The sequence below is a fragment of the Styela clava genome, chromosome 6, assembly GCF_964204865.1.
Source record: "Styela clava chromosome 6, kaStyClav1.hap1.2, whole genome shotgun sequence".
NCBI lineage: Eukaryota > Metazoa > Chordata > Ascidiacea > Stolidobranchia > Styelidae > Styela > Styela clava.
In genome coordinates, this window is record NC_135255.1 from 9,082,442 (window position 1) to 9,095,642 (window position 13,201).

The 13,201-nt window shown below is 34.5% G+C and overlaps 1 protein-coding gene across 2 annotated transcripts; it reads left to right on the forward strand.

Annotated features, from left to right (window-relative positions):
• The first annotated feature begins 5 nt into the window (after positions 1 to 5).
• LOC120331702 (serine/threonine-protein kinase Nek8-like) lies at positions 6 to 12,545 on the forward strand. 2 transcript variants are annotated; one of them, XM_039398833.2, is made up of 17 exons: positions 6 to 147; positions 555 to 760; positions 1,237 to 1,289; positions 1,865 to 2,041; positions 3,001 to 3,132; positions 3,593 to 3,801; positions 4,313 to 4,394; positions 4,596 to 4,685; positions 6,442 to 6,513; positions 6,596 to 6,699; positions 7,334 to 7,448; positions 8,465 to 8,582; positions 8,887 to 9,046; positions 9,454 to 9,599; positions 10,317 to 10,437; positions 11,166 to 11,380; positions 11,960 to 12,545. In XM_039398833.2, the coding sequence occupies exons 1-17, from the start codon at positions 101 to 103 to the stop codon at positions 12,055 to 12,057; spliced, it is 2,145 nt and encodes a 714-aa protein (XP_039254767.2). In that variant the 5' UTR covers positions 6 to 100; the 3' UTR covers positions 12,058 to 12,545. The 2 variants fall into 2 exon arrangements, with proteins under 2 accessions (XP_039254767.2, XP_039254768.2); XM_039398834.2 differs by lacking the exons at positions 6 to 147; positions 1,237 to 1,289 and having other exon boundaries at positions 618 to 760.
• Positions 12,546 to 13,201: the final 656 nt, after the last annotated feature.

Sequence of the window (13,201 nt, forward strand, 5' to 3'; positions counted from 1 at the left end):
TTGAAATAGTTTTATAATTTAGTTTAAAATGGATTGTACAAGCTGGTTTTCAATGTAGATGAATAAACAGATCAAAAGAATTTGAAAATATCGATATAAAATGGAGAATTATACAAAAATAAATCTTGTTGGACAAGGTGCATTTGGGTAAGCTATTTTCTATGGTTTAAACTTTGAACCTAGAGAATCCTATTTTCACAGAATAGTTCGAGGGTACCAAGACAAAAGCGAATACCGTAAGTTTATTCGAAAATATAGTAAAGAAATTGCGAAATTGTAATAGAAAATAATAAGTGCAAAAGTTAAAAAAAAATTTAATTTGATGTTTTTAAGTACCAAATCAAGCAAAACAGCTTTTTAAAAGGTTCCACCTTTTTTAAGTTCAATCCTATGAATACAGTCTGTTTACCTCCACCATCTAAGTTTGTGTATTTACACTTCTGGGTGTGATTAATATATTCATATCATTCTTGTAACTGAGATAGATCTCCAGTCACATTAGTCATTCAGCCATCTTGAAAGCTTTTCTGATGAATGTTTTGTCATATTTCCAGGAGTGTCTACTTATGCAGTAGAAAAACTGACAAAAAATTGCTGATTTTGAAAGAAATTCCTATGGACGCCATGACAGCAGAAGAACGTGGTGCAGCACGAAACGAAGTACAAATCTTGAAAGTTTTAAGTCATCCAAATATCATACAATATTACGAAAATTTTCTTGATGGTACAAGATTAGTAATCGCAATGGAATATGCACAAGGTACCATATGTTATATGAGTGAACCAATATGTTATTATGCTTGATTCAAGTCTGTTCATTTGTTGAGTTCACCTTAGTTAAGTCAATGACATGAAACAACTTCATTGGTTGAGTTTAAAAAAAAGGTGAATGTGCCAACTTTACATGCACCACGAGTGGGTGGCCTGATAATTCTAACTTCAAAAGTGCTGCTCAGTACAGTTTATTATTATTCGTCAGTTTTGAGAAAGTTGAACCGGAATCGAACCCACATCACGTCTATATTGCTGCTTTACAATCTTGCGTACCTAGATTGTGCTAACTGGCCCATTTGGTATGGTAAGATTGTGTAAAAAGGTCTATCATGACTCGTACATTTCCTCTTTTGCTTCACATTATTTTTATCATTTGTGATTGGTATTTACATTGTTTCATCTTTATGTTGCATGGTTGCTTGATTTTGTTTTGCATGTTTTATTTCTGAATTTTTTGTTCAGGAGGAACTTTATATCAATATTTGAAAAAACAAACATCACTTCTAGGTGAAGAAGTAAGCATGATTTTTGTTATTTTTTATTTGATTCAGTAATTTGATTATCAAATTTTCCTATTGTCTGGGGTTTCGTCATTCAATAACGACCCTTTCTGTTATACTTTGAACATGATCACAGCCAAGCATCTACTGTTATTTAACAAGCGCCCGTATTTGAAACTTCTAGACAATTTTTTCCGATTCCCCATGTCCACAAGTTTAAAACAAACATTATTATAAAATAATCAAGTTGTTAATTTATTTTATCAATCAGTAAAATGAAGTTTCTGCTGATGTGAAATATTACAACGTGCTTTTATTTAAGTTTTCTAATACAGATTATCAGTGGGCATTTTGTCTGTGGATTATTTTATTGGAATATGTAACAAAACTATTCATCACACATTTTATCATGAAAAATTTGACATTACTCGTGTTTTGTTCAACGAAGTTTTTTTCAACAAATCAAAAACGCTCATTTTTTCAACGATCCTTTTTTTTTCACGAAAACATTTTTGAAGCTTAAATTGTAATTGTTTGTATGCAATTATTGCTAATTTTTCTATATTTATCTATTTCGTTTTAATGTTCAGGAAGTTCTACATTTGTTCGTGCAAATACTTACTGCATTGCAACATATTCACGCAAAAAATATCCTCCACCGAGATTTGAAAACAGAAAATATACTTCTCGATAGAAAGAGCAGAGTTTGTAAAGTTTCGGATTTCGGAATTTCAAAAGTTCTCACCACGAAAACAAAAGCAATGACAGTAAGTTCATTTATTTTCTGTATTTGATATCATTATGTATACATTGGTACATTAAAATGGCTGCTTATTGCTAGTGTAATCTGAGAAGGTTATTTGCCAGGCTCTAGCTTCATTTCCTGTCATTAGGGGTGCAACTATGATTTTCAAACAGGGGGATTCGGATTCGTAAATCTCCATGCAATGGCTTCTGAAACTGTAGCCGCGATCACGAGTTCGATAAAAGATTTACTATTTCCGTCGTTTATTATTCAATCTATGACAACTAAGAGAATTTAAAATATCTTTCTATATTAATTCATTTGTATGCAACACAACTCATGGCTGCGACGACTTTTGACATAATAAAAGCATTACTGCTCTAAAATACCACAGCAATCTGCCGACATAATAATGTGAGATAAATATCAACCCCTAGAAACCCCCCTGCCTGTCATGCTATATAAATATTTTTATGAGATTTCACTATGATTGAGAGTTTAAAAAAGCACCCACATACATAACAAGATTACAATTTTTGAAAGGACGAAATGTTTCTTAGAGAGTATTGCCTAATGCCTGCCCATTTATTATGCTAAAGTCAAGCTGTATCTCTATTTTCATTTCAGTATTAGAACTACTACACACTAGTTTTGTAATTAGCATGGGTTTGTGTTTGAGCTATGTCTTGGGTATATGTGTGCACATAACATGTATGTACTTGAACCTTGTTTATGTCACCTGCGTTAAACAGAAGTGTCCATACTTGATGGGATGTTGCTCAACCCTACAATCAAATTTGATAGTTTTAAATTAGTATATGAAAACTGGGTCCATTAATTTTTCAGATTCGCACATGGTGGAACAATTTTCAAACTGTAGTTCGAAATATTTCAGTTTCTGTGACTATTCGAGACATATTTTCTCTCGTTGTGATGCACTAACTTGTAGCCTAATACAAGCCTAAATTCTTTTGATCACAGGTTGTTGGTACACCATGCTATATTTCTCCTGAATTATGTGAAGGAAAAGCTTACAATCAGAAAAGCGACATGTGGGCTTTAGGATGTATGCTTTATGAACTTATTGCATTGAGAAGAGCCTTTGAAGCCACGGTAAGTTTTCAATTTACTTAGAACATAACACTATTTGTAAATGCTAATGGCCTTTAGACTTTAAATTGTCTTCAAAAGAATTTTGATGTTTTTAAGGTCTTATCTTTACATCATGATTTTTATTAAATTTGTATTATATTTCCAAAATACTAATAAGCAACATTGGGTACAAGTATTTAAATTTCAAGTCACGAGTCACCTTAGTCCCAAGTTGAGTTCCAACGAATTTAGAAGTACAGCTTCCAAGTCATTGCTGTTTTGAGTCGCAAGTTCAGTCTGGGTTATTGAATTCTTAACACCTGAAATTATTATCCTGCTATAACCCAATGTTTGAAGATCACAACTAAAACTTTCAAAATGAGTTTTGAGTGTTTAGTCAGTCTCTTTGGTGTCTCCCCAACACTGGTAATCGATATTATGCACACACTCTTGTAGATCATTTATTTTTGAATAATTTCAGAATTTACCTGCGTTGGTGAATAAAATCACCAAAGCTCATTACAACACAAATTTTCCGAAACTCTACAGCAATCCGTTGATGAATTTATTGAAAAGATTATTAAGTTTGAATCCAGACTTAAGACCTTGTGTAGTCGATATCATGGCTGAACCATTCATTATGAGAAAACTTATCGATGTATATGTGGATATCGGTGCTGTGGAAGTAAAGTGAGTTTATTATATATTGATAAAATCCATGGAAAAAGGGTAGTGACTCCGCAGGGGGGGCGCACAACGAATTTTGGGTAACGCAAAGAGTATTCCAATTTCACTCAAAGTACTATATCTATTGCAATTTTTTTCGATTTGAAACACAATTTTTGAAACTAGTGCAAAACATAAATCACACGATTTTGAGACAATACACAGGATCAGAGATGGGGCACGCTTTCGTTGAACTGTGTAGCATTTTAAACATGAATGGGGGTAGCAGGAAATTTTTAAAGACTGAAAGTTTCCCTTTTTATATTAGAACGTATAAACTTGCTTTGAGCTGACCTGGACACTGTTAATAACAAAAATATAAACTTGGTTTGTTGATAAAAAAATTTGCTGCATTGTAATAGTCCCAAAGATTTTTTTGAATACTGGATAATTTTTTTATTTTGTAAAATGGGAACAAGTGTATATAACTTTTCAGTTTTCATTCGTATAATTCTCTCTTTTTCATTTTTTTCAGAAATCAGAAAAGCTCAGGTTCTGGTAAACAAGGAAGATTTCATCATACTTCATCAAGTTCTTCAATTGATTCAATGGCTTCGGTAAGGGATTATGTAATTAATAACAAAAAAAACAATGCTCAAATATATGGACACAAAGGCCCAAAGGATTATTTTCTCGTTAATTTTATGCAAGAATCTGTTTCACATAATGCCGTAAACTTAACATCATTTTTCCTTTTGATTATAGCTTTTTCAAATTTTTGTCTTCTGTGAAAATAATACTTGATTTTCTATTTTTAGACGAAAAGCCAGGAGCACTTTGTAGTATATTGTTGGGGTGGAAGTGTATCAACTCCTATGAAACTACCTCTACCTTATGCAGATACTCAGGTAGGGTATGTTAAATGCATATGATTTTTAGGGTTATATTAAAAAATTGTTGAATAGAGACAGAGTAAATTTTCCAAAAATTGGACAAAAAAATTTGAGAATTAAAATATGTACGAAAATTTCAAATTATGGTAATTTTGAAAAATACAAAATCACTAAAAGTACCCTAATAATTCATCAATGGCTGCTTGCTCGTCCAGAGCCAGATGGTATATAGCAGGGTGTGCAACATCATTTGTCGGTGGGCCACATAACCAACTTCAGACATCTGGCTGGGAAACACAAAAAATGTACACAACGAATTAAAAAATTCTCACAGTGGGAAATTTTATTTATATAACATTTTAGTGGTATACTTGAAATTTTGAGTTCTTGCATTGTTTGTTAACAGAAGTTGTATCAACTTGCAACCCATGTTAGTGCTTTTTTGAAACACGAACTGTGGGGGGATTTTATGCTTGATGGGGAAAATCTGAATGTTGACCAAAGGGCCACACTAAATGTCTTGACAGGCCAGTTGTGGCCCGCATGTTTTATTTCAAAGATTTGTGGGTTTGAGAAGGTCTCTGTATCATCTATTTCATAGGTTCTCAAAGTGCTCCGTACGGAGCCCCAGGGCTCCGCGAGAGAAACCCAGGGGCTCCGCGAGCTATTCGATTACTTTCCAAAATACTGAAGTGGCTAATTTTACTATTAGGATTACTGAATTGAAAGAATACTATTCTGAATTACCATAAAATACGCGATAAACTGCCAACTATACATAAATTGCAGTCATATTTTTGCGATCTTGGGATTCGTCAAGCTTGATTTGTTCTTTTGCACTCACGAGCGAGATATCGCCATTTAAAAAATCATGAGGTCGGGGCGAAATACGATAGATTGAAATTCATTTCATTGCATGCGGCTCCGTCGGTAGTTTCAAAATGGGGAAACAGGTACATCGCGCGCACATTTGACTGTGTTTCGGTTTCGCAGTTACTACGACGAATAACCAAAAAAAAACCAACATAGCACCAAATTTTGTGATTTACAATGTCTATGAAAGCGTTTTTAATCTGGCGTGAGTCTGCTGAAACAAAACTTATAGTGTTATCTTCCATTTTAAGTTTTAGTTTTAATATTTTAGAATGCCGCTTTTCAATCAAGAAGTTTGAGTTACGGATTTACCTCTTTATTATTTATTATTTTTAGCATTTCGTCCCCGATGACTATAATATGGTAACATGTTTTTCACATTGAACTCATAATTCCCCATGAGAACAAAAAAACTATACTCGTCGTCATTGATGAACTATACATGTTTATGTCGGGGGAATTTTTGATTTAGGGAGAATAAACACCGCCATGCTGACGAAAAGAACTGGCGATCGTAACAAAATACAATCGAATACGTCATTAGCGGCCTTTCAAGTCTTTCAAAAATGTCTAAAGGGAAAAGATTCGACCCCTAATTTAATAATGTTTGTCAAGTGTCAAATTTACAGCTTTAGTATATATAATTTATCTTTTACATTTAGATTTATGTATGACTTGTATTAACCCTATTAAAAATGTTTAGCATTTAAAATAAGTACAGTACTTTTAACTTACTCAGGAATATTAATCGGAGAGTAACAATTTTAACATTTATTTTGGGGCTCCGTGAATAATAGTCAACCTTTTCAAGGGCTCCGCAACACAAAAAGTTTGAGTACCCCTGATCTATTTAACAACTGAAATTTTTTTTCAGTTACATTTTCTTTTATTATTTCAGATAGTGCAAGTTGATTGTGGCAGAACTCAAAAAGCTTGCGTTACAGAGAACGGCAGACTTATTATTTGGGAGGTAAAACTTTAAAAATAAAGTTTTTAAATGAACATATCAGATGCAGTTGTTTCAAACTAAACTTATTACCTTTTATTATCAGAGTTCATCAACTCAAGCATTACCAGGTGCCTTAGAAGATTCACAAAATGTTCCAGCTTTTATTCCCAGATTCCTAGAGGGACAGTCTGGTGTATGTGTCAAAATGTGAGATTTTGTTACATGCTAAATTTACATATGCACTGTGTTTTTAAATTCATGTTTTTTGATGTTGGGGTAAAAAACTCTTCACTCCTCATATAATGTACCAATCGATCTTGATTTTTCTGTACTGGAAAAAAAGTGTTGTTTTGTTATTTAAATCAAAGGAGAACACTTCTGACCCCTCTGTATTGCTTGTTTGTCGGCCTTTTCAGCAAACTGTGTGCTCTTCAGCCCTTCCCTATCAATGCTCTGCTCGTGGATGTGGCTCATCATGCTAAGCATTAGGAATACATTTGCCACCGCACCTCTGATTACCCTGCATGGGGTCGCAGGTTAGAAACCGTGCAAGGTAAATTATTGCTGGACTGCTGGTCGATTATGGCTTCATCCACCATCAAGTCCATGCATTTGAAAATAAATAACTGGCTAACTAATCCCATACCCGACATGGACTGGTAATCGGATGAGAGGCCGTGGTTCGCCATATGATTAAGTTGTATTAATGGGATGAATATGTATGTAAATCCTAAAAATTCAATGCATGACCTTCGTGTCCATATTTTTAAGCATTGCTCTCTTCAAATCTTTTTAAAAGATTTTTTTGTGTACTTTTTGTCAAAATTTTATCTTCTTTCAGGGTATCGTGTGGTGATATGCATATGGCTTGTTTAACTGATCGAGGCATCTTAATGACATCTGGAACTGGAAGTAATGGCTGCCTTGGACATGGAAGTTTCAATGATCTTAATGAGGTAAGAATATTATGTTTTTAATTCTGCTCTGAATAATGCTCCACACAAGCATGATATCAGATACATCGGCGCTCCAGAAGTATGTGTACCAATATGGATTATGGAGGTAACTAATTTTCTTCGCCTAATTTACATCAAGTTGTGTGAAAGGACAGAGCCTATGGCTCACACAGACAGTCCCCGAACTCGTAATAGAACTGAAATAAGGAAAATCGGAATATAGTTATGCCCCAACTCTAACCTGGTACACATACTACTTGAGTACCCAATGTTGTGTATTGTACTTCCTACTTTGGATAAGCATGTGGTTGTTGTCACAAGGATGCTTGAATGAGATTGTATTAAAGTGATTAAAAATAAGAATTACATTAATTTCTTTCCATGAAATAGCAAATATATTTGAAAGCTTCCATAGGATTAAATAGAGAACCTTCATCTCTACATTTTCAAATATATCATCATTGTAAATTGTTCTATAATAATCATGGTATTTGTCTTACAGTTATTTCTTGTTTTTTCTGAAGAAGTTAGACTTGACATGGGCCAAATCCGACCCATTGGGTAAATCAATCTGGCTCACCTGATTCTGCAACAACCAAACTAAAACTAAATTTTGAAGGTTTAAGCTAAAAATATCTCAAGGAATTTGTTGAGATTGTGATTAAATTTAGTTTTGGCTTGTTTTCCACTTTTGCTTTTGTAACACTGTTTTGTTCAAAAAATGAAAAAAAACTTTCACGTTACACTTACATGCCGGGCCACATTTTTAGCTACTGGTCCAAAAACCTTGCCTACCCTTGAGTTAGACTATGAAAGCTTACAAATATACTTTTTATTTCACGGAAGGAGAAGTTGATATTCTTAATAATCATTTATAAGTTTAGTTTAACGCTTTTTAATAATTCCTTATCTTATCAGGATTTTCTGTATTTTCGCTTCTAAAATATACAAATGAATTCTGAACTTAATGCTTACACCACCAAAGATGTAGTAATCAAGATATTTGTCTTTTTCAGCCAAAAATTGTTGAAGCGTTACTCAGTCATGAAGTGATCGAAATATCATGTGGATCGTATCATGTTCTTGCATTAACTAGCGATGACGAGGTTTTTGCATGGGGATCAGGGGACAAAGGTATGTTAACTACTCATGTTATTAGTTAGGTATTAACTTCTAATGGTGCTATTCGATTCAAGAGTCTTGCTGCACACTAACACAAATGTATTTCTGTAATGTTTCGTCTTACCTGGGTTAGACTTCTTCAGACAAGCACTTTTCAACTATGATAAGAAACTCAATGGCATGCACATGAATAATGGTTAGCAATTGTTTGTTTTGTTTCCAAATAGAGAGAAGCAAGGAAAGGTAGTTAGTATTGCGTAACCCCAACTGATGGTTACTAATGGTGATGTTGTTAAATTACCCATCCTGTCTATAGGTCGATTGGGTCTTGGAGACAGACAGACACATTGTACTCCGCAACCTGTGTCAGTACCTCAAGAATATGAAGTAAAGTCAGTTATATGTGGAAACGATTCATCTGTTATTTTGACTAAGGATAAAAAAATGCTCTCGTGTGGAAACAATAATCATAATAAGTAAGTAGATCTCTCTTTGTGCATAGACCAGCAATTTCCAAACTTTTTGTTTGTGCCAAATTGTCAGGAATTTTAAACTTCTTGACATGACACTAGATATATGATAAATACAACTGCAATACAAATATTGCAGAGGCTTATATGCCTTGGAGAACTTCAACAGAGCAAAAGAGGGATTCTTTAAGATATTGTTCGATATCAGTGACTACTTTTTCCGAAATGTTCGGGACAAAAGGCACGAGTGAGCGTCGTATTACATCATAATACGAAAAATATATTTCAAAAAATCATGTTTTTAATTTCGAATTTTTTTGCATAAACTGATTTTTCAATGTCTTCTCATATTTAAGTTCTCAAAAAATTCAACCCTATTTATAGAATTTGACCAACTCTTAATTCTTCAACAGATTAGGTCTAGATGTCGTTAACAATGGCGAAGTATTAAAGGAAACATCAGAATCATTGAAGCTCATTCCAGTGCAAACATATCCATTCACTGATGTCAAAATTAATAAAGTGTCCTTGGGAATGCAACATTCTGCTATGATCACTGGTAAGTATGATTATCATCATCTGTCTATGACCCGCCCCTTATCTTTTCTCTCTGAACGAGGCCCTATATAACCACTGTTATGTGAAGTGAAGAGTTACTGTTTTTAGGAAAGTCGGAATCCGAATTCCTACTCAAATTATCATACCTTGATGACGTTTGAAACAGGGGATTTGATTTGTGAACCTTTGATGGCAACACAGTTGATCCAAAGCTCTAACCAAAATTAGGATGTCAAAGCCAAAATTAGGATGTCAGCCGCTGAAGCGATTGCGTTGGCAAAAGCATTCAGCGATTATGGCGAAATTAACCAGTCAAAAAACACTCAATTGCTAACTTTTCAATGTTTCTACCAATTTCCAACGGGTAGTATCGAACTCCAATGTTCTGGACCCCTGTTGTGTATAAAAAATGTTCGGTATTCGACTATTCAGTATTCTGTAAACATACCATATTCAAATTATTGGATTTGAAGAAAATATTTGATTTTTCCCTACAAAGATCTGCACAAGCATAGAGAGGAACTTGATTGAAAAAACTGAACGCTTTTCCACAGAATTGTACAGAACAAAAAGAAATCTACAAATATCTTATTGAACAACTTTTATTTTTAAATGTGTTGTTGCCATTAGTAAAATTTTTTTTGGTCATATCCGGCACATGGTAAACTATCCTTGTTTTAATGTGAAAATGGTATAATGAAATGATGCTTTTGTTTAGATGATGGAGATTTGTTATTGGTCGGTAATAACCAGTTTGGTCAACTTGGTTTTCCACCAAATGATTCAGGACGTCATAGCATGAGAATTCCTAGGAAATTAACGCAGGACACAGAAACTAAGTGAGAAATTTATATTACTTATTCTAAAATTCGTAGTATGATAATGGTTGTAATATGTGATATAATATGTTATTTGCGTGCTGTCTAATAAGTGTGGCAGTGATATCAGGGGCATCTATTGTTTGAATTAATATCCGTTAATTAAAATCAGGGGTTTGTGACATTTATTGTCAGTGGGCCGTATAACCAACTTCAGACATCTATCTGGGCCACACAAAAAAAATTAGTTGTCCATTGTACACAACGAATTATGGTATAGTAATAAAGGTGAAAGATTTAATGCAGTTACAAGAGCAAAAGTGTATTTTTACCCAGGTGAGCACCCTTTTAATTATAAACTGTCCAAGTATGATTTTATGGTTAATGGGGAAAATTCTTAGTGTTGACAAGGGTCACACTAAATGGCTTGGCAGAGCGGGTTGTGTGGTCCACTGACTGCCTGTTGCATACTTCTGATCTAAATCTTTTCTCCAAATGCTGCTGAAATACAGCAAAATAACATTGCTAGATAAATTGTTCGTAATTTTTCATCTCCTCCCATTGTCTGATTTGAATCAAATGCTTTTTTCAGTTTTTAGTATATATATATTTTAACTTATAAGTTATAACCTATTGTTTGAAAGAACATATTTATTATATATGAGAATCAAGAAATATTTGTTCTGTTTCATCTGCGGGTCTATGTGGGGGAATTATAGGTCAGAAATTAAAATTTTGACGTTATTCAGATTTCAAGCAGTCAGTTGTGGTGGAACATTTACTGTTGCTATAACTGATAATGGAAAAGTACTAACTTGGGGTAAAACCTCTCGAGGGCAACTCGGACGCTCAACTTCAGGACCGGTATCACCTGAACCACAAGAAGTTGCTCTACCTGGAATCACTAAAATGAAAATTGTTTCACTGAGTGCAAGTCATGCATTTACATTATTGGCTGTTTCTGGTAAGTTAGATATAAACTACAACCGGTTGGTCATTTTCTACATTGTCTTTCACTCTGAACAAGAATCTTGACAAGCAATTATGTAAAGATCTCTTTATTTTGGAAGGGTTGAAATATTTTCAGATATGCATTGGCTACACCAGGGCTGTGCAACTTGCGGCCCACAAAGGAAAATTGTGCGGGCCCTGGAAAGTGCCAATTTTGCGTCGCATGCGCCCCAAGAAATGAGTTTTTAATTCAGTTTAATCTGGTACGTGCGAGTAACTCCCGATTCCTTTGCGTTGCAAAGCCTATATCTGAATCCAATTTATTATCTATGACGTTACGATGCCCTAACCCATTTTTTTTTGTGCCTGCATCTACTAGAAAGCCTATGTTGAATAAAGGTGTGACCCGCAGTTTTGCCCAGTTATTTGTATCTGGCCCTCCTGTATTAAAGGTTTCACACCCCTGGCCTACACCATTCATTGCACCCTGAGTGAAGCGGCCACTGGTGGGCAAGGGATTAGATCGCAAGGTTTTAACCTGAATCTGAACATTTATCTTCTCATGCAAAAGTTCTTTGTATTCACCATATAGGTACAGAGAAGAATGATCCAGATCTTGATACAAAGTTTCGGAATAGTTGGGACACAAATACATGGAGAGAAGAAGGAAAGAAAACCCCACAAAAATGAGAAGAATATACTGGTCATTATGGTGGTATACATGCCAATTTTGCAACATTTTAGCATTGTCTTCTGAGGAAAAGAGAAATTTCAAGTGAAGTTTAAGTCATCAATCCCTTCAATGTGTTTTCGTTAAAAGCACAGCCAATAATAAAATGATTGAATGCTCCATACATTTTTTTATTTTTTCCTGTAACTCTTATATATATTAAAGTTCAAGTATGTTTCCGCACTTGTGTTTAATATATTCTGTCACAATGCAAGGGTTACCATTTGATAATTATAGTAGTTTTTGATCCGTCTGTTGTTACATTTAATTTGATAGTCTCCTCATCATCTGACTTGAAACCTGCTCGATATTGACTATTTCAAGTGCAAAATATCTAATAAATTTTTTACCTACAATTTCACTGTGCCTTTACATCGAATTGCATCTTTTTTTATCAAGTGCACAAACTCGTTACGTTCCTTCAATAAATTTATAATATATTGTCAAAGCCTTATTGCTGCTAGTTGCAGTGCAACTAATTAGTAGGCCACTTTTAGGTTTAGGTGTAGTAGAAAAGTGTCGGTCCATCAGCAGTGGGAGTATTTTTGAAAGGAAAGGGCGATTTCTACGTTCCTTCAATGAATTTATGATATATTGTCAAAGCCTTATTGCTGCTAGTTGCAGTGCAACTAATTAGTAGGCTACGTTTAGGCGTAGTAGAAAAGTGTCGGTCGATCAGCAGTGGGAGTATTTGAAAGGAAAGGGCGATTTCACTCTTAAAAAAGCTTGGTACAAATAGAAGCTGATTCATAGATATTTTGCTTCCATTTTTAAATGCAGTAGAATCTTTAAGGCCTACTCTGTTTCTTACACTCTGGGTTGGGTGGTTGAATCGAAATTGAAGGTATCTTTAGCCCTAAGGCAACGCAGTGCCGTCTAATGTTAAAAAGATTAATCACCACAATCCTAGATAGCAGGTTTCAACTCTGTGGTGAAAACTCAATTAAAATGGTGTGCATGACTGTCTTGCAAGGGGCCTAGCAGTGGTTCGTCATATGGTTAAGCCGTGTAATCGGCTTTCCTCCCCCCCCCCCTCCGGGATAGATATGTAAATCCAAGTACGTTAGAGTAACTTAAATGGCCTACTAGTAGTCAGTAATTGAA

What these genes read in the sequence shown, in the direction of transcription:
- LOC120331702 (XM_039398833.2), top strand. Translation starts at nt 101, where the DNA reads ATGGAGAATTATACAAAAATAAATCTTGTTGGACAAGGTGCATTTGG. An exon ending in ATCGGTGCTGTGGAAGTAAA is followed by an intron (nt 3,802 to 4,312) that starts GTGAGTTTATTA and finishes CATTTTTTTCAG; the next exon opens with AAATCAGAAAAGCTCAGGTT. An exon ending in TACCTTATGCAGATACTCAG is followed by an intron (nt 4,686 to 6,441) that starts GTAGGGTATGTT and finishes TTATTATTTCAG; the next exon opens with ATAGTGCAAGTTGATTGTGG.